Source organism: Fundulus heteroclitus, chromosome 11, assembly GCF_011125445.2.
Source record: "Fundulus heteroclitus isolate FHET01 chromosome 11, MU-UCD_Fhet_4.1, whole genome shotgun sequence".
NCBI classification, from domain to species: domain Eukaryota; kingdom Metazoa; phylum Chordata; class Actinopteri; order Cyprinodontiformes; family Fundulidae; genus Fundulus; species Fundulus heteroclitus.
In genome coordinates this window covers 28,731,350-28,749,488 of record NC_046371.1, presented here as the reverse complement: position 1 = coordinate 28,749,488, position 18,139 = coordinate 28,731,350, and the positions used below count along the sequence as shown (strand labels likewise).

Below are 18,139 nucleotides of genomic sequence, written 5' to 3'. Positions count from 1 at the left end.
GCCCAGACACTAAACTTATTTCAAGTGTGAAACCTCCCTCCCCTTTGGTCTCTTAATGTCATAGTAACATATTAACTGGAGAATGCTAATCCACTTATTTTGAAAAATAGAACATAATATATAATGTAGCCATCTGCTAAACGCAATTTAGCAACAAAAGACAGTGTATCTGATCCATAATTCAACTCATTAGGAGCTAGGGTTGCAAAGGGTGAGCTGGAGGGCAAGTTTGTGTCAAATGTCTGGAAAATACTCATGATTGGGCCTCAGAAATATTTTAAATATTCCCAATAATGAAATTTCCCATTGGATTTATGAAACGTTTGTAAAAATTAGCTGGAAATGATGGGTAATTTGAACATGTTTTGTATGCAAGCATAAACATAAATATTGTGTTTTTTCTATAACCAGGTGATATTGACAACTACCATATACGAAACATATCTACACAATAAAGTCATTAATGTTTCAATTAATGTAGTTCACAGGCTCAAATGTGTGGCAAAAGTCATTGTGTACTCTAGATTTTCTCTGGAGCACCATACCATTAAAAACATCTTATGATGTTGCACCCTAAAGTAAGCAGTGTTATTATAAGATTTTGCCAGGAAAAAAAAAGGTCAGACTTTAATATTTAAAATGTATTTATTCCATTTCATTTCCACGGAAAGCTGTAACTGCAGCACCTCATCACACATGATGTATAACATTAACATTTCATTTGAAAATCAAGGCTTTTTTTCTCCCAGACAAGGATTCAAGTCATTTAAGGACAGGGACCAGACAATGGCGAGTCGTCATATGATACTTCCTCTAAGTAAAGAAAAATCAACACCATGAGTATGTGTGGAAAAGTCAGTACATTCAAATTAGATTTTATTAATGAGATTTTGTCTGCTGAATCTTATTCTACTTTTTTCTTGACAGTGACAGGTACTGTGAGCTTCTGAAGGACAGTTATGCTCCAACACAGGGTTAACTAGATAAGGGAAGTGACAATATTGCCCTTACAACACATCACCCAAAGTATGCAAAGGGTTATAATTTGTTTCTAATCATAATTTAGTTCTTACTCCACACATAGAGCTACAGCCACCAATATAATCACATCATGTGTTTGCTCTCTGTTTTAATTTGACTTGTTGATATTTTGGCTGGTAGCATATCTCGATGCATTTCAGCGTTTTGTCAGGGACCCCTTGATGTCAATAATTTACAAATGTGGCCGTGATCCCAGGTTTCTACTGGAGACGGGCTGAGTATGTAGTGATTGTAATTGCACATTGTCCACTTACCAACATCAAGGTACATCAAGATTCTAAAAGTTTAGTTTCAAAACGACTTAAATAAATCATCATATTGGTTTAAAGTAGCCTACTGAAAGCGGGCTATCCAAGAAATTGGCAAGTGATAGCAACAAATGAACCTTCTTCTATGGGGCTGTGTTGAGTTTATAAAAAAACCGAATAGCAACATTAGATATTTAGTGATACAATAACTAGAGAACTAATTATAAATTTGTAAGGTGTTTATGTCACATTTGGTTTCTTAAATATGTGTTAATATAGTAATATTCAAAATATCATTTTAGCTGCATATTATTTGGTGTAAATGAAGGAATACAGGGAAACCATGATATTTTTACCATCATACTGTCATACTAGCTCATCCTAACTGCAAGTATTCATCTTTTTCATCTTTGAGTTCATGGATTGGTTTTAAAATCTCCTCTGCTTTAGGTCTGTATCAAATGCTGCACATCTGTTTGGTTGTCAAACAGATCTTTCAACTGCCTGAATGTATTATTATTATTATTATTATTATTATTATTATTATTATTATTATTATTATTATTATTATTATGTTTTTATTCTTTTTATTTTAATTTTTTTTATAGGATTTGGAGTGAAACTAGGGTATTTTTTGCCAACAGTTTTCTGTATTGTTATGCGGGTTAGGGTCCATACCATCCTCTGCTTTGGTGACTGAGAGTTACCCTTCTTGTCCCTGAGCTTCATGGATGGAAACCCAGCTCCATTTCATTCATTTCTGATTTTCATTTCTTTCTTTTCCTGTCCCTCTGTTCTGCTCCTCTGCTTTCCTTCTCTCTGTGTTGCGTGTCAATGTCACCCACACCATTGTTGTGTCACCAGCTCGCCCCGTTGGTAAGTAAGAGGTGATCCCATTGTGCATGCAATTTTTGATTTTATTTTTTATCCTTTTTTTTGTTTTCCAATCACAGACATGTTCAGTATGCATGAGCTCTTGTCGCATTCCACAAGCACAATCATCGAATAGTTTTTAGACATGCATATCTGCCCTGTATCAACCTCTGACTTCCACTGGAATATTTCAAATTTACCTTCTGAACTCTTCCAAACTGGGTGTTCAGCTGTGGTTGATGTGCTTTAGTTCAAGTCCTGCAATAGACACGAACACTATTCCCAAATTTATGCCGTTTTAAAAGATTGGCTTTTATGGCTAGAAAAAAATAAAACAAGTGGTTACATGAAACGAAAACACCCAGTGCATGAACTCCTTTATCTGACAGCTTCACATTTAGTACAGATACATGTACTTATGACAGAGTCTAAAAGTAGTGACTAGTTTTTATGCTTTTTTTTTCATTTATTTTCAAACTCAGAGGCACCGCAGTTTGTTGTGCGACCGCGGGACCAGATTGTGGCCCAGGGACGGACAGCTACCTTTCCCTGTGTGACGAAGGGCAAACCTCAGCCAACAGTTTTCTGGCAAAGAGAGGGCAGCAAGGTGAGCACACAGAAGAGGTTGTGACACGAGTCACACTTAAGTTGCAACAACCAAGTGTTCTAAAGACGGAAGAAATGACCTACAATTGGGGCGGGAGTCAGGGGTTTCTACTTTGTTTAAACGTATGTGTTATTTCTTGCTTATTAGATCAAATTAATGACATTTGAATACAAAGCATTAACTCTGAACCCCTTTTAACAAGAGTTGATCTGTATTATCTGTAGGTTCAACATAATGTATGATGAAACGACACAATGCAGAAAACGTTCCCTGCTTTTGGGAATGTGGTATAGGACCACAGCTTGTGTGGCATCTAAACTAACTTAGATCAGTTCTATTTCAAAATCTGGAATCTTGTCAAATAGAGATTTACATATTAGACGCTAGATACAGATTCGTTAAAACAGAAAGTGTGTAACTTTGTTAGCGGTATCAAACTGCAAAAATTTGCAGGTTTACGACTTTGGCATTTGAGTTAGAGCTCCAGAGTTATCTGTAAGTATTAGGAAGGTAGTTTCTTTGTTTTTCAAAGAGTGGCTATTTTTACAATATGCAAATTATAATAATACTGACAGGTAAAATGTTAATATGTTAATATTAAAGATAAAGCATTAAAAGTATAAGATAAGTAAAAGATAAAGTATTTATATATCAAGGTAAAAACACGTGTTGCTTAGGACTAAACATCTACAAAAATGTGAGGAAAAATGGGTGATTTTGTGAAACATCAGGTCCGGTCATGTCTTTGAATGTATGTGTGTATCTCTTTTGATGCAATTCCATTTTGGGCACTGACAAAATACTACCACTAGTAATAATAAGCTAAGGTGTGGAATTGAAATGTTTAATACCAGCACATTTTGCTGCACCAGAAAACATTACTTTTGCCTAGATGTCACAACCTTGTTTTTCGGATTTAAAGATCTGCTGCCAATCTTGCAATGCCAACCCAATGTAATATGAGCCTTCAAACCCGCTTTAGAACAGAATAATCCTTCATTGTTGCGCAGTGGGGAAATTTAAAAAGTAAGCAGCAGAAGTAAAAAAATATTGTACACTTTTTGGAAAGGGCATACTCGGCTTAAATTAGATGTACAAGTGTACAATATGTGCATTTATAATTGTGCATAACAAAAAAAGCAACAACAAAAAAAAAGTCTGCTATTAGCAGCATAGCTCTAAACAATCTATTGAGCTTATTGGGAGCAGTGATGTTTCAACAGTTTAATGCACTATATAGCAAAGGAGATGTTAACTATGTAATCTACATAATCACAAAGATTATTGATTCATTCAGAAATTTGACAGTAGCCTGTTTCAAAATATTTTACAGCAGGTCATATATGTGTTCCGCATGTGCAACAGTTTGCTTTAGCCCCAACCATTGCTATTCAAACGGAGATCTGAGAAGAGCTCAAGCTTAAGCTAAAATGTCTGTATATAAAAAAGGAAAAAGGCTTTGACTAAAAGGATCAACCCAGGTCAGAACAGAATGTGGTTCTGTTCCACTATATATAATGAAGTGGTCATTTATTATCAATCCATGACCGTCTGACGAGCCAATTCACTTTGCAAGAGACAATGTCATGTGCTGCATTAGCGTCATTAGACATAATGAAAGCAGGCTAATGTCCTTTCCTGTCCATCAGCTGGTCTGCCTGGGGTGCAAAAGCATACAGCGCTGATGCCTCAATTTCCTGGCCATAAGTGCAGGTTATCACAGCATGATTACCACTCTGGTTCCAAACTGAAATTTTGACCAAGCGGAAGAAACATTGACTCTTTTTTTTTTTTTTTTTTTCAACCAACTTGCACACAACATTTAGAAATATCAGTTAACAACGACATGTTTTGATTGCAGTAATTATATCTTAGTTTCTGTTGTCATTTAAATAATTTGATTTGTTTTGTTTTTACTTCAAGAAGAACATGTGGAACTGTGAATGATTAACACTCGTTGTATAGTGTGCAGGTGGCGTGGTTTGTTTGGTTGATTGGTTGTCTAAGGAGAATGCTAAGTGGAATTTAACTCAGGAGCAGTAGGTGTGTAATGATACATTATGCTCTCCAGATAAAATAATACATTACATTGTGTTCCCTAAAATGAGACGAGAAGGCAATATTTTTGAGAATAGTCTAAATATGTTGGAATGTGAACTACAAAAGAGAAAGGTGTCCAGTCTCTTAAATAACTGTAAAATAGCCTTTTGGGATAGTGCCGATGTGAAGCTCTGAAGAAGATGCTAAATTGCACCGGTAGCGGCTACCAGTTAGCCCAGGTAATTGCCAACAGTGCTTGCAAACCGTTCATATCTTCTCTGACATTGTCACTGTTTTTTTTTTTTTTTTTCCTGAGTACTCCAATGCTTCCAGATAAACAATTTAAAAGTGGTGCACGCTTCTTCGATCCTTTTATAACGAAGTGTTGTTGGCCCGCTCAACGAGAAATCTTTATTAGTCATCTCTGTCAAGGAAAGGCGAGCTCATTTAGAAAGCTCTTTTCAGTAAAGACCATTCAAAGTGCTCAACACGACAGGGCAACTTGGGAATTACTTAGCGCTTCACTTCAAAACAAGAGACAAAAAATAGCAACTACACCAGGGTCTCAACGCTTTAAACACATCAGGCTGTTGCGGCTAGTTTCTTTCACAGTCAATGTATGTGTAATTATATGTCGTAATAGCCTCCTTGTTTTAGTCAAAAATCACATTCTCGTTGGAAATAAAACATTGCATTTTAATAAAAATGTCGTCAAATACGTTTGTCTCCTTAGGATCTTCTGTTCCCCAATCAGCCGGCGCAGGGAGACGACCGAGTCTCAGTGTCTGTGAACGGAGAGCTGACCCTATCATCTGTACAGCGCTCAGATGCAGGCTACTACATCTGCCAAGCCCTCACTGTGGCAGGTAGCATCATGGCCAAGGCCCAGCTGGAGGTAGCAGACGGTAAGGCGGGACGCAATAGCACATACACACCATCCTCATTTACGGGGGGGAAGAAAAATTCTGCATTCAGAGTATGCATGAATATGAGCTCTTCTTTTTCGCGTTATGGGATCTACCACCACTGTAATGCGCCATACAGTCCCTAGCCACTGAATAAATTGAGATTTTTCTATTTCAGCACCACTGATCAAACTCCAGCTACTTGCATTATAAATGGAGTGGGTGTTTGATGTTGGTCTAGCTTCACCTGTGATCTCTTTGGCGCTTTAACTCGATGCAAAACAGCAAACACATGAGCTTGCAGCACAACTGACAGTGAATGGCAGTATCTGCCCACACTCGGAGTTTGCTGACAAAGACATGTAAGTTCTAAAAGCCAGTCACATGCCATCATCTATTCACTTTCACCTCTCTGTGATGGAAAAATTAAAAGGCAGAAACTGTCTAAAACACCAAAAAAAAAAAAAATGCAGTCTGCTTTGTGAAGAGACACTTTACACTTTTTTTTTTTTTTTTAACAAAGCTTTAATGTCAGCATTAAGTGCTCAGCAGCTGCCAGCTGGGAGCTATTTTGGCCCCTCATTACATTTGTTTCTTGACTTTTTTTTTTTTTTTCGCCCACACATTATTAAATTAACATCTGTTGAAGTGTTTTTTTCGAACTCAAAACGACTCCTGTTCTGTCACTCAGAGAAGATGGATCGATATCAAAATATTAGGTGTGGAACGCAAGCGGAGGGAGAAACGTCTTTGACAGATGGGTGTAAACAAAGATGGACAGTGTTGGCATGGAGCCTGGGAGAAGTTGGAATCTCGTACGGTGCCATTTGTGGAATTATTCAAGGGTGTAAGATTGCCACATAGACCATCGTACAACAGGGTTTACCAGGGGATGGAAAGTTTTAGAGGCGCAAATATGGACTGTTTGTCTGGCCATAACAGTGCCTAGATTTCACTCCTGACAAGTTTGCTAGTCAGCTTTAAAGTTGAAGGAATGGTACCGGGATGAAAAAATGTGGGCCAAAACATTTACTTTAGTAAAGTCACACTGTTTCATAACACCATGCAAAATGTGTGTTTAAAGAATTTAGCTGTTAATGTTTTGAATATAAAGTTAGCTGTGTGGTATTGGAGGCAGGTGGGGGTGGGGGGGGGGGGGGGGCAAAAACAAGTATTCTGGAGTGTGAGAGCTACTTGTGACAATAAGGTTTTATTACTTTGGTGGTTAAGGCTGGACAAAAGGACTCAGTTCCATAAAGAAGTACGACAAATCTGAAAAGAGAACGAGACTTTAATATTGCTGTTTGCTCTACAGTCACCTGGGATAGTGACTGCTTGCTGCACACTGTATGTGGTAGCTTCCTGAAAATACTCCTTCTTTCCAACAAAACACAGACCAACTTTAAGATCAGTAAAATAAATGGTGTGTTAGGTCAACTAATCACACAATTATTCTCCATCCATCTATCCATCCATCCATCATGCTCCCTGGTCAAAAAGGGCTTTTAATTCCTAAGTGAGCTCTGTGTCTGCCTTGAGGTCTTCTCACAGTGGGATGCACCCAGAACACCTCCTAAGGGAGGCATCTTTATCTGATGTCTGAACTCCCTTAGTTGACTCCTTTCAGCGCAGAGGAGCAGTGGGCCTACTCCGAGTCATCCCCAGATGACAGAGCTCCCCGTCTTATCTTTCAGCCTGAGCCCAGCCAGCCGTCGGAGGAAGCTCAATTCCTCCATCGTCGCCAGGATCTTGTTCTTTTGCTCCGTATCCGTTCCTGATAACCTTTGCTCAGATATTAAAATTGCAGATGCACCGTAAATTTGAGAGGTCATTTTTCTTTTTGGCTTGGCAGTTTCTTCACAGCTGTAGGCCACAACAGCGCCCAAACTACTGTCAATGAGACTTCAATTGATCTAACTGATACCTAAAGTCCTCTGCTCTATGCAAAGACTGACCCCCAAACTGGATGGACCTGTTCACCTTTTTTTCCCAGTTGAAAACAGAGATACCAGACTTTCTACAGTTGACTCTCGTCTTGACATGACTAAAGAAATCGTTCAAATATCAGCAACTGACACTTCAGCACAGTGTCAGATTTAATTAACTAAATGCAAACTATTAATGTTCAATTAATTAAATTAAAAAAAAATACATTGTCACACTGTTGCCTTTATCGTAGATTATGTTGCACTTACCTGTGCCTGATATTCTGCTTGAAATGCCGTTTGACCCATTGTGCTGAGGGACTCGGGATGGCGGATAAGACTTGGGGAGCCTGCTATGCACTCTTGTGTGAATGGATACTCACCTGATAACGGGGGTGAGGAAATTGGAAGCAAGGGGTAGTTACAAGACTAAGAGAGATTCGACACTCCAGAAATTACTGTTTCAGAGTCTGGAGGCTGTGTCCTGGATGAAACTGTATAATGAGCCCCCAAAAAAGAGCTTTACAAGAAGTGCCTCATTGTTCGGTTTGGCATGCTAATTCAGAGTTTCGTTTTATCTGTGTTTGCTGGGGAGCGGAGGGGGTCTTTTTGAGGGGGCAGGAAGTGCAGCCATGAGTCACACAGTAGGATGAGGGAGGACAGGCATGAATGTGCGAGAGGTGTTATAAAGAAGCCATGGTAATTAGCACTGCGGGTGAAGCATCGTTAATCCTCACCTAGTAATTAAAGCTCAAAGGTGTGTGATGCAGTGCCACGAGTACACCTCCCTGATGCGTAAAGGCTGTGAGAAAACAGTCACCTCCCCTCACAACAAATTCATCAGACTAGATGCTAACATGTTGGACGTGCAGCCACTAATGTAATTATTGCAGCTGCAAATTAACACCTTGCGAGAAGGTCATCTACCTTTTTCACCACTGTGACAACTAGTTGGGGAGGGGAAAAAAGAGTTGTTTTGTTTTAAGAAATCCAAATAGCAGTGATCAGAAAGCACTCGCATAACGTTTGGTAATTGTCATTTATTCTTAGCCTCGAAGGGCCGCCCACCACCCATCATCCGTCAGGGGCCGTCTAACCAAACGCAAGCCCTGGGAGGCGTGTCCGTTCTCAGGTGTCAGGCGTCAGGAGATCCAGAGCCGACAGTCACCTGGAGGAAGAATGGGGTGAATCTACTCGGACAAGACCCGCGTTTCTCCTTACTGGAGCATGGCAGCCTTCAGATCCAGAGCACAAGGGTGGGTTGGCGTCGATTCTCCCGAAATAATTGAAGCTCATGTTTTCTTTGATACTGTGACAATTTCCTCTCAGCCCTTAATTTGTTTTTGTCCCTTTGTCGCTGCAGTTTTGGTTGTTTTTTTAAACAACTTTTTTACCGCATGATATCATGCCATTCAGTACCAACTATGCATTAATTTGCTATTATAAAGTATTTTAAAGTATTTTCTTTTATATCCCACTGATATCTTGTCACGATTTTGATCATTGTATGACAATGTATACTCACAATTCAAGAAAGTTGTTAACTACAACAACAACAAATCTAGTTTTCTATAAACTGCATGACTAATAAATAGTTTGTTCACAGATGCAAAAGGAAAGTATGAAGACACAAAACGTCAACAAAATAAGGGTCTTTCATATGGCTTTGGGGAAATTGACCCGAAGCGATTTTTAACATCTCCTTCTTAAGCTTTAAAGTAAAATTAGCAAAGAATCAAAAACTAGTGAGACAGATGTTATAATTCATAAAACTTAATCTGATGTGTTTTTCAGAACAGGAAGCCAAAGTGGCAATGTGCAAAGCAGGCTTCTTTGTCTACTTTGCACATTTATTGTTCATAAATAATCTTTAGATATACAGCCTGCACATATAGGCTCCAAGAACAGATATGAGCTTTTAAAAATCTCCAGCTTGTATATGATTTTTTTTTTTTTTCAAAAACTATAGTTATTGTTTTCTGGAGGAGGGGATTCAGATCAAATCTTATTTTGCAAATGGACTGAAGGAGCTAACACATGCATCAACAGTCAAAACAACAACAAAAAACATCACATTTGGAAAGGTTTGTGAAAATCTGCAAAGTTATTTTTTTTTTATTTCAGTTGTGTTTTTGTTACTATTAATGTGTAATCAGTGTTAAAGGAAAGGCAAGTTCATTTGGGTTAGAGTTAGCATTTCAGTAATAAGACAATTCAAGGTGCTGCATATGACCAGAATATAAGAAAATAAAACATTACAGGAGGAAGCACATTGCAGTGAAATAGTCTCAGCAGGTCAATACATAGTTATAGTCATAGTCCAGGTTTCACAAGATGTTATATTGTATACTTGACAGGTTCCAAGGTAGCCTGATACCAAAAAAGCTGAAACATTAAAAAATATTTGATAATTCTGAGACTATATTTAATGGTTGGGTGTAGAATTATCCAGTTCAGGATTGTTCTCTCGAAGTATTCTAGATTTGGTACTACTGAGTATCAAACACCGTCCAGGGTTTGGCCAGCTTTTGTAGCTTCTGTGTATTTCTCCAGATGTTGAAATCGCATCCTGACATTAACTGGTGCTTAGAATGACAGACTTAAGTCTGTTAGAAAATGTTGTGGCATTTTATTATCTCAAGATCCCGTGGCATGGGATTTTGTTATGACAAATCCAATGATGCCAAAAACCTCGCAATAAGAGGGAACAGAGAGGAATTATCATTCAATCGCACAGACTCTGAGTTAAACTGTTTTGTAACACACATTTGGCTAGAGAGCATTATGCTTTCACGAGCATCCCTTTCAGTTTGTCAACCCTGAAGTGTCTGACATAATTGCAGGAAAACAAGTCTCACTCAGAAGTGGTGGGGTGGGGGTGGGTTTCAGGTCCTTTAACCTGATGCAGCAGATGGGTTGTTACACGAAACAATCTCAGAAGTCCTCAGTCGAAACCATCTGGAAAGTAGCGACTTTCAAAGGTACTTGTGATTGGATGGAGCACATAGAGGCAGAAAGCCACTGCTGTTTAATATGTTTAAAAGCGCCATAAAAGTGACAAAGCAAATGCTGATGTGTCCCAACCAAAAGATGAGATGCATCAGCAATTATTCATGCTTTGCTTTATTGCTATAAACTAGAACAGCACAAATGTCCTTCCAATTTAAATTCAAAATCTGTCATGCAAAAATAAATAAATAAAATAAACAAAAAAGAAACTGTATTATTATTGCTTTATTTGTGCATCAGATCCTGTGCTGCACTTTAAAGAATAAACAGAGATTTGTTTGTCTGTCAGGTGATGTCAGCCGAGCATAATTCAAGAGGACAAGTGCAGTCAGTTTGCTTTTAAAAGATGAATAGCGAGTATTGATTTTTATGAGTCGTTAAACGCCGCTTTTTAGTTTGAATCTCTGAGGCAGCAGTTCGACTCAAGGACTCGGGAACAGGAACCGGTGAGAGGGGCCTGATGGTGGTAGTTTGATGGAGGATCTGCAACACACAGCGTGGTGTCAAAGTGCCCTTCTTATGTCACTTCTCCACCTTCTCCCGGGAGATAGCTTCGCTTCGCTGTCAGAGGCTCCTGAAGCTGTGCCAGTATGAAACACGCCGTCATATGTCTCATTTCCTGTGTCAGCACTGGTGATGGGATTGTTATGGGAATGGCGTGTGACCATTATTGGAGAAAATCAATTAAGAAAATTAATGTAAGCTTTTAATGGCATCTCCCTTCTTCTTCCTCTTTTTTTTTTTTTTTTATTGGCTAGCGGTAAAGTTTCCACTCATCCACTCTACAGATTTCCCCGTGCCAAATGCAGGCCAGGGAAGGTTAATGCGTTTTTACTGTAGTGCTAGCTGCAAACCTTCTTCAAAAGCCCAGACCGACGCAGGAGCTTGTAGAAGCCATCAGGGATCACAGTTACAAAGGCTGTGGCACTCAGCTGAACACGGCGACAGAGAACAAACCTGAAAGCAATATTATGTGCGATATGGATCTGCGGAAAATATTTATGGGGTGGATTTAATAGGCACACTGTCTTCCAACTGTTTGGTTTTTAATGCTGAATTGATGTGTTGCAACTGTGGAATTGGACTGTCATGTAAGGTATGAAATATGAGTTGAATAACAATATAATATTCTGGCTCTCTTAGCTGTCTGACTCCGGACTGTACACCTGTGTTGCTACCAGCTCCAGTGGAGAAACATCTTGGAGTGCCTACTTAGATGTCAGAGGTCTGTGGGATTATTTCTTCTGAATGATTAATATACTTCTACAGAACCTGGCAATGTAGTCATAGTCCTTGAACGTTTTTTAAATTATTATTATTATTGTCTTATTGTACAGATAAACCTCTTTATTTTAGTAAGACTTTATGTGACTGGTCAACACAACGTAGTATGGAGTATGTACACATAATTATAATATGGAAAGGAAATAAAGGGTTTTCAAATGTTGTGCAATGCATACATACGTTTCTGAAAAGAGTCTTTGTTCTTGAGTAAATTCCTTGTGGAACAATCTGCAGCTTCAAGTCTTTTCTTTATACCACCTTTGCACATCTTCAGGCAAAATGTTTGGCCTTTTTGGGGCTTATTTGGAGTCAGGTCGCGGGGGTAGCAGACTTAGTAGGGAGACCCAGACTTCCCTCACCCCAGCCACTTGGGACAACTCCTCCGGGGGGAACCACAAGGCGTTCCCAGGCCAGCCGAGAAACATGGTCCCCTCTCCTGGGTCCTCCACTGGCTCTCCTCCCAGTGGGACATGCCCAAAATACCTCACTAGTGAGGCGTCCATGAGGCATCCTGACCAAATGCCCAAGCCACCTCACTTGGCTCCTCTCGACATGGAGAAGCAGAGGCTCTACTCCCTTCAGATGACCGAGCTTCTCATCCTATATCTAAGGCAGAGCCCAAACATCCTACGGAGAAAACTCATTTCGTCCGCTTGTATCCGTGATCTCGTTCTTTTGGTCATTATCCAAAGCTCATGACCAAAGATGAGAGTGGGATTGTAGATCGGCCAGTAAATTTCGAGCTTCGCCTGTTGACTAAGCTCTCTCTTCACCACAACAGACCGGTGCAGCGCCTGTTTCAATGCAGATGCAGCACCAATCCGCCTATCAATCTCCCGTTCCATCTTTCCCTCATTCGTGAACAAGACCCCGAAATACTTAAACTCCTCTACTTGGGGCTGGACATCCTCCCTGACCCGGAGAAAGCACTTTACCCTTTTCTGATTGTCTATTGTGGTATATGGTAAACCTCTGTGTAGTAGTTATTCCTGTATTTAACATTATCCATATTCCCAACACCTCTGACCAGCTTCCCTATCCCTGCTGAAGAAAAGTATCCACAGAGCACATTGCAGCCACTACCATGCTTCACAACCAAAATGTGTTTTTTTTCAGAGTATTTTTGTATTATCTTTCGGCCCCAGATTACCTTTTGCATGATGCCGAAAATGTTCAATGTACTACCCTCATTTGCTGTGTGAACATGGTTTGTGGCAAACTGCAAACAGTTTGTAACAATCTACCCACATTCTAAGGCGGGCAAACAATAGTTGTCCTGTTGACAGAGTCTTCAATCTCAGTCATAAATCTCTGCCACTCTGATGGAAGACCATAGCGACTTCTCTGATTAATGTTCTCCCAGTCCGGGAAATCAGGTGGACACATGTGTCTATGTCAGTTTGTAGATGTTCTGCCATCATTCCTTTTATGGGCGGTAGATGAAACTGTGGCCCCATGAGATTTTCAAAGCTTGATATTTTGTTAGAACCTAACCCTGCCCAGTTCTCCACATTATCCCTTACCTGCCAAGTGTGTCATTTTGTTTGTTGGTTTGTTCGCTAACGAATCCTTTATGCAAATTAATTAATACTTTTTACTTAATACTGAGATTAAATTGATGATGTTTAAGGATGCAAGGTGGACTATTGATCTGACAAATCTAAAGGCAACTTGTGGCGCTTGGTTTTAATTTTAGGAGTAGCAGAGTATACGAGAATGAAAACTCATGTAGTACAAATAAGCACATCACTTTTTTAAATATTTATTTGTTAAAAAAATTAAACCACAAATCAGTTTTCTTTCACTTTACAATTACGTACAACTTTGTGTTGGTCTATGACATAAAATCCCAGTAGCATGCAATGAAGTTCATAGTTGTAATAAAACAAAATGTGAAAAAGTTTGAGGCCTACATAGCTTACCCTTCCCTTTGATTTTGAGAGTATTAATTCCGCCTCTCCTCTTTCCTCAGACTCCACTGACCTCATGGACTTCATGTCGCACAACACAACTACTCTCCCAGGGCCGCCCTCCAAGCCAGAGGTCACTGACGTTACCAAGAGCAGTATCTCGTTGTCATGGGAACCGGGGCCAGAGGCGGGCTCCCCAGTGTCCTCCTATGTCATTGAGGCTTTCGGGTACGTCTGTGACCTATGGCCCCGAGCAGCACTTAGTGACCCAAACTTTCGTGCCAACAGGAGATGTAGGGTGGTCTCTGTGGAAAATTCTAGCATATCAGGATAGTTTCAAGCAAAGACCAAAACCCTGAAATACAAAGAGTGAAGAAATACTCATGTATTTACATTGGAGAGGCAGTTGTGCAAAAGAAAGATAATGGGTAGCCACATTTAGCCAACATGGATAATTTTTCAATCATGTTCCATTGTTTTTCTTGTGATTAGTAGAGTGAACAACGACTTCTACGATAACAGAAATCACTTCAAATAATTTCCTCTATCATTTTGTTATTTTAAATATTGTTTCACAGCTCCATCTACAGCAATGAAATATACTTTTTTTGTGTCTTAAGTAGATGCTACTATCTTTATGTTTTTCCTTATTTAAGGATCAAATGATCTGAATGTCCCGAAATTGTCCAAATAACTGGTCGAACCGCCACTAGTTTGAATTGCTTCTAGGAGTCTGTATACAGAGATTAGTGAAAGTGCAGATGGAGCATCTGTATAGCACTGCATGAGCAGAACTCACCTTATTTTTAGGACTTTGCCGCAACATTTGAGTAGGACTTTTTTACATATGTGCATATCCGAGGAATCTGTGCTAGCCTGTCTTAGCTGGAGATGCAATTATGTTTGCTACAGTGTCAAAGAAATGCGGGTAGCCTATCTTCATAAAAACACGAGGCAATAGTGTAATGGGGGTTTAACTTGATTTGTTCTTTTTTTACAGCCAGTCTGTGAGTAATAGCTGGCAAACAGTGGCCGACCATGTGAAGACCACCGAGTTTACAGTCAAGGACCTACGACCAAACACTGTGTACCTGTTCATTATAAGGGCTGTAAATGCTCAAGGACTCGGGGACCCCAGCCCAATGTCTGAGCCTGTCCGGACACAAGGTATAGAGATAAGAGCAAACTGCAATAAATCACTTGTGTTAATTATCTTTGACCTACATGGCTACTCTCTCTCTCTCTCTCTCTCTCTCTCTCTCTCTCTCTCTCTCTCTCTCTCTCCCAGACATCAGTCCCACAGTCCAGGGAGTAGACCATCGTCGGGTGCAGAAGGAGCTAGGAGATGTCGTGGTTAACATGCATAATCCTGTGGTCCTTAGCTCTACTTCAGTGCAAGTTACATGGACAGTGAGTACAGTGTGCACGACACTCCATTTGAGGGAATAAATGAAACTAGTTTAAGCTTCTTTTGAACTTTCCTCTCTGTGTGCCGGTCTGTTTTGAATAACAGGATGAATACACATTCAGTGTGAACACCTGCTGTTTAGATTGCTTTGAGGTGAAGCAGAAATAAAGAATAATTTTTGTGTTGATGGGAAATACATCACCATTAGGTGTTGCATGTGCCACTTCTGGAAACAGTCTGCAGGCAACACTTTATCCAGGGAATATTATTTTACCTCTTGGCGGGGTCTCCATAGCACCAGCCTCAGCAGGTACATAGCTCACCTCAGATGGGTTGGAACCAGGCCGTTACCTAATGCTTTCCAATATGGCATGCATGTATGATAAACTGGATTTTGGATCACAACGGACACATGAACGTTTGATCCCTGTCCATTTTTGATAACAACACCAACATTAATTACTGCCAAAGGTTTTATTGTCAAAGCAGGTTATGAGCCAGAATACATTTGGCTTCATTTTGAAGAAAAAAAAACAAACACTTTTGGATGAATGCAATAAAAGACCCAAGAGAACAGTTGTATAAATGTACTTTATTTCTCAATTTCACATTTTGTATATCTAATAACATTAATTAGGCCATCTGTAAAACATGATGAAAATAGTGTCACTGGCCCAGTTTCCTGCTGGTTTTCATTGTTACGTAGTTGTTAGATCACAGACCCAATTTCGACTAATCTATTTCATACAAGGATATATTGGACATTGTCCATGTTTTTTAAGATGATCATACTGCTGCTTGCAAAAGTATTCACTCACCCTTAAGCTTTTCCACATTCTATCATTGTACAGCGACGAATACAAATGTTTTGTTTTGTTATTTTTAAAATTAGGATTTAATGTCATAGACCAATATAATATAGCGCATAATGTTTTGAATAGGAAGGACATTTTTATGCAAATTATAATGTGAATGGGCTGTGGTCCACTCTGCTTGACTAAGATATTTTCTTAACAGCTGTCATGCATTTGCAGCCAACCCCCTTTATGCTGATACCCAGCTTGACTTAGAAGGCATGTAATTGGTAAAAAAATAAAATAAAAAATCCACCTGTGTGTGATTTATAAAAACCTATAAAGTTTGCAAAAAAAAAACAGGTTAACATAAGGCATCATGAAGACCAAAGATCTCACCTGACAAAGCTCAGGTGGGATAATCTGTTGACAGGACAACTATTAGTCAACTGCTCTTGATTTATGTAAAGCCGGGCATACACTGTACGAGTTTTCGCCCTTTTTTTGGGCCGATTCTTCAGTCGTGCTACAGTTTCAGCTTGATCGTGCGTCCTGCGTCGTGTAGTACACATGGGGTAACGAGATGCGATTCGCCTCTCACGACCACCTCCCGATCAGGAATCGGACGGTGTTTGAAATTCAGTCTGCCCTCAACAGCATCCTGCTGTTGAAGCAAAGCTACGAGCCGATTTCCCCCGAACTTCGCTCACTGCGCACGCGCAAACAAGGGAATTCTTCTTCGTCTTCTCAAACGAAAACATGGGAGCGGAGAGAAGCATGACGGCGGTACGTATGACATGGAGTCAAACTACGGAGGAGCAACTCGTAGAATTGCCAAGGCAGCACGTTTCGTTCTAGTAAGCCTCATATTTTACAGTTAGCATCGACACTTCCGCCTATTTCTTCTTCTACTGTTGACATTCGGCTTCCGGATAGAAGAGTCCGAGTAGCGCCATCTCTCTACGGAGCTGAGTCTGACGTGTGGTTTTTGAACGTACAGCGTGAGCAGTCAGGTCGCATCAGAGCGTTGGGCCGCACAGTGTAAGAACAGATATGGTGAGCTGTGAACTTTTAAACCCTGTGGTTTCATTTTACAGTTTGAGCTGGATATGAGTACCACAATTGAAAATATCGTACAGTGTATGTAAAAAGGGCTACGAGAAAACCATTATTTCTAAGGACTATTTAAAGTTTGCCACAGACACACACTAAAAAGAGAATGCAGCTTAATTAGTAATTTAATTATTAATTAATAATTTAGTTTATAAGTTGTCAGGTTAAACCATTGTAAATAAATGAAGTTGGGTAAAACTTAATTTGATACTTGTTACCAATTGAAACAGTCAATTTAAGTTGGGGCTGCGTTCTCTTTTTAGAGTGCAGTGTAGCAGGCACAGTGAACTCATGGAAGAATGTGCTCTGCTCAGATGAGCCCAAACTTAGCTTTTTTTTTTTTGTTTGCTTTAACTACATTCAAAACAGTAAGTGTGGCAGAAAGCTAACACTGAATGGTAAATTGTCTGTACTCTTATGGCACTTTATCAAGTCCCAAGGACCCCAAAGCACTTTACACAACATTCACCCATTCACTCACACATTGACATGCTGAGGCTGGTGTGCTGCATTGTAGACACAACTGAAGCAAGGGTGCCATACCATCAGCGCTACAACCAGCGGCCGAAAGAGAGTGATGTGTCTTGCTCAAGGACACATCTAAGACGGTCAGAGCAGGAGTTCGAAACAGCAACCCATCAGTTACAGGATGAACTTCCTAGCTGCTGCACCGATATTATCCTGAAATTAATATCGCCACAGTGAAACATGATGGTGGTTGCATCATGTTGTGTACTTGGTTTCTTCAGTATGGACACAGAAGCTAGTTAAAGTTGATGGAGTTGACAGGACAATGGATGGAGCTAAATACAGAGCAATCGTGAAATATCTGTGCAAAACACTTTACTCTAGGGCTGAGCTTCACCTTCAAACAGGACAACAGTAAACATAAATCCGGAGCTGCAAAAGAAAGGTGAAGATGAAAATACATTCTTGGTTTAAATGGGCAAGTCAAATTCCAGCTCTAAATTCAACGGAGAAG

General features: G+C 39.8%; 1 protein-coding gene across 3 annotated transcripts in view; it reads left to right on the top strand.

Moving 5' to 3' along the window:
• The window catches only part of LOC105927797 (roundabout homolog 2), a 136,633-nt gene that overhangs the window by 84,246 nt on the left and 34,248 nt on the right, over positions 1 to 18,139 (top strand). For 2 of the 3 annotated variants that reach the window (XM_036143345.1, XM_012864740.3), the window contains 8 exons: positions 2,154 to 2,165; positions 2,645 to 2,769; positions 5,543 to 5,714; positions 8,690 to 8,895; positions 11,792 to 11,873; positions 13,905 to 14,070; positions 14,843 to 15,009; positions 15,131 to 15,252. In XM_036143345.1, coding sequence (XP_035999238.1) covers positions 2,154 to 2,165; positions 2,645 to 2,769; positions 5,543 to 5,714; positions 8,690 to 8,895; positions 11,792 to 11,873; positions 13,905 to 14,070; positions 14,843 to 15,009; positions 15,131 to 15,252 — 1,052 coding nt within the window. The remainder of the gene's footprint in view (positions 1 to 2,153; positions 2,166 to 2,644; positions 2,770 to 5,542; positions 5,715 to 8,689; positions 8,896 to 11,791; positions 11,874 to 13,904; positions 14,071 to 14,842; positions 15,010 to 15,130; positions 15,253 to 18,139) is intronic. The other variant, XM_021317585.2, reaches the window with a different exon arrangement.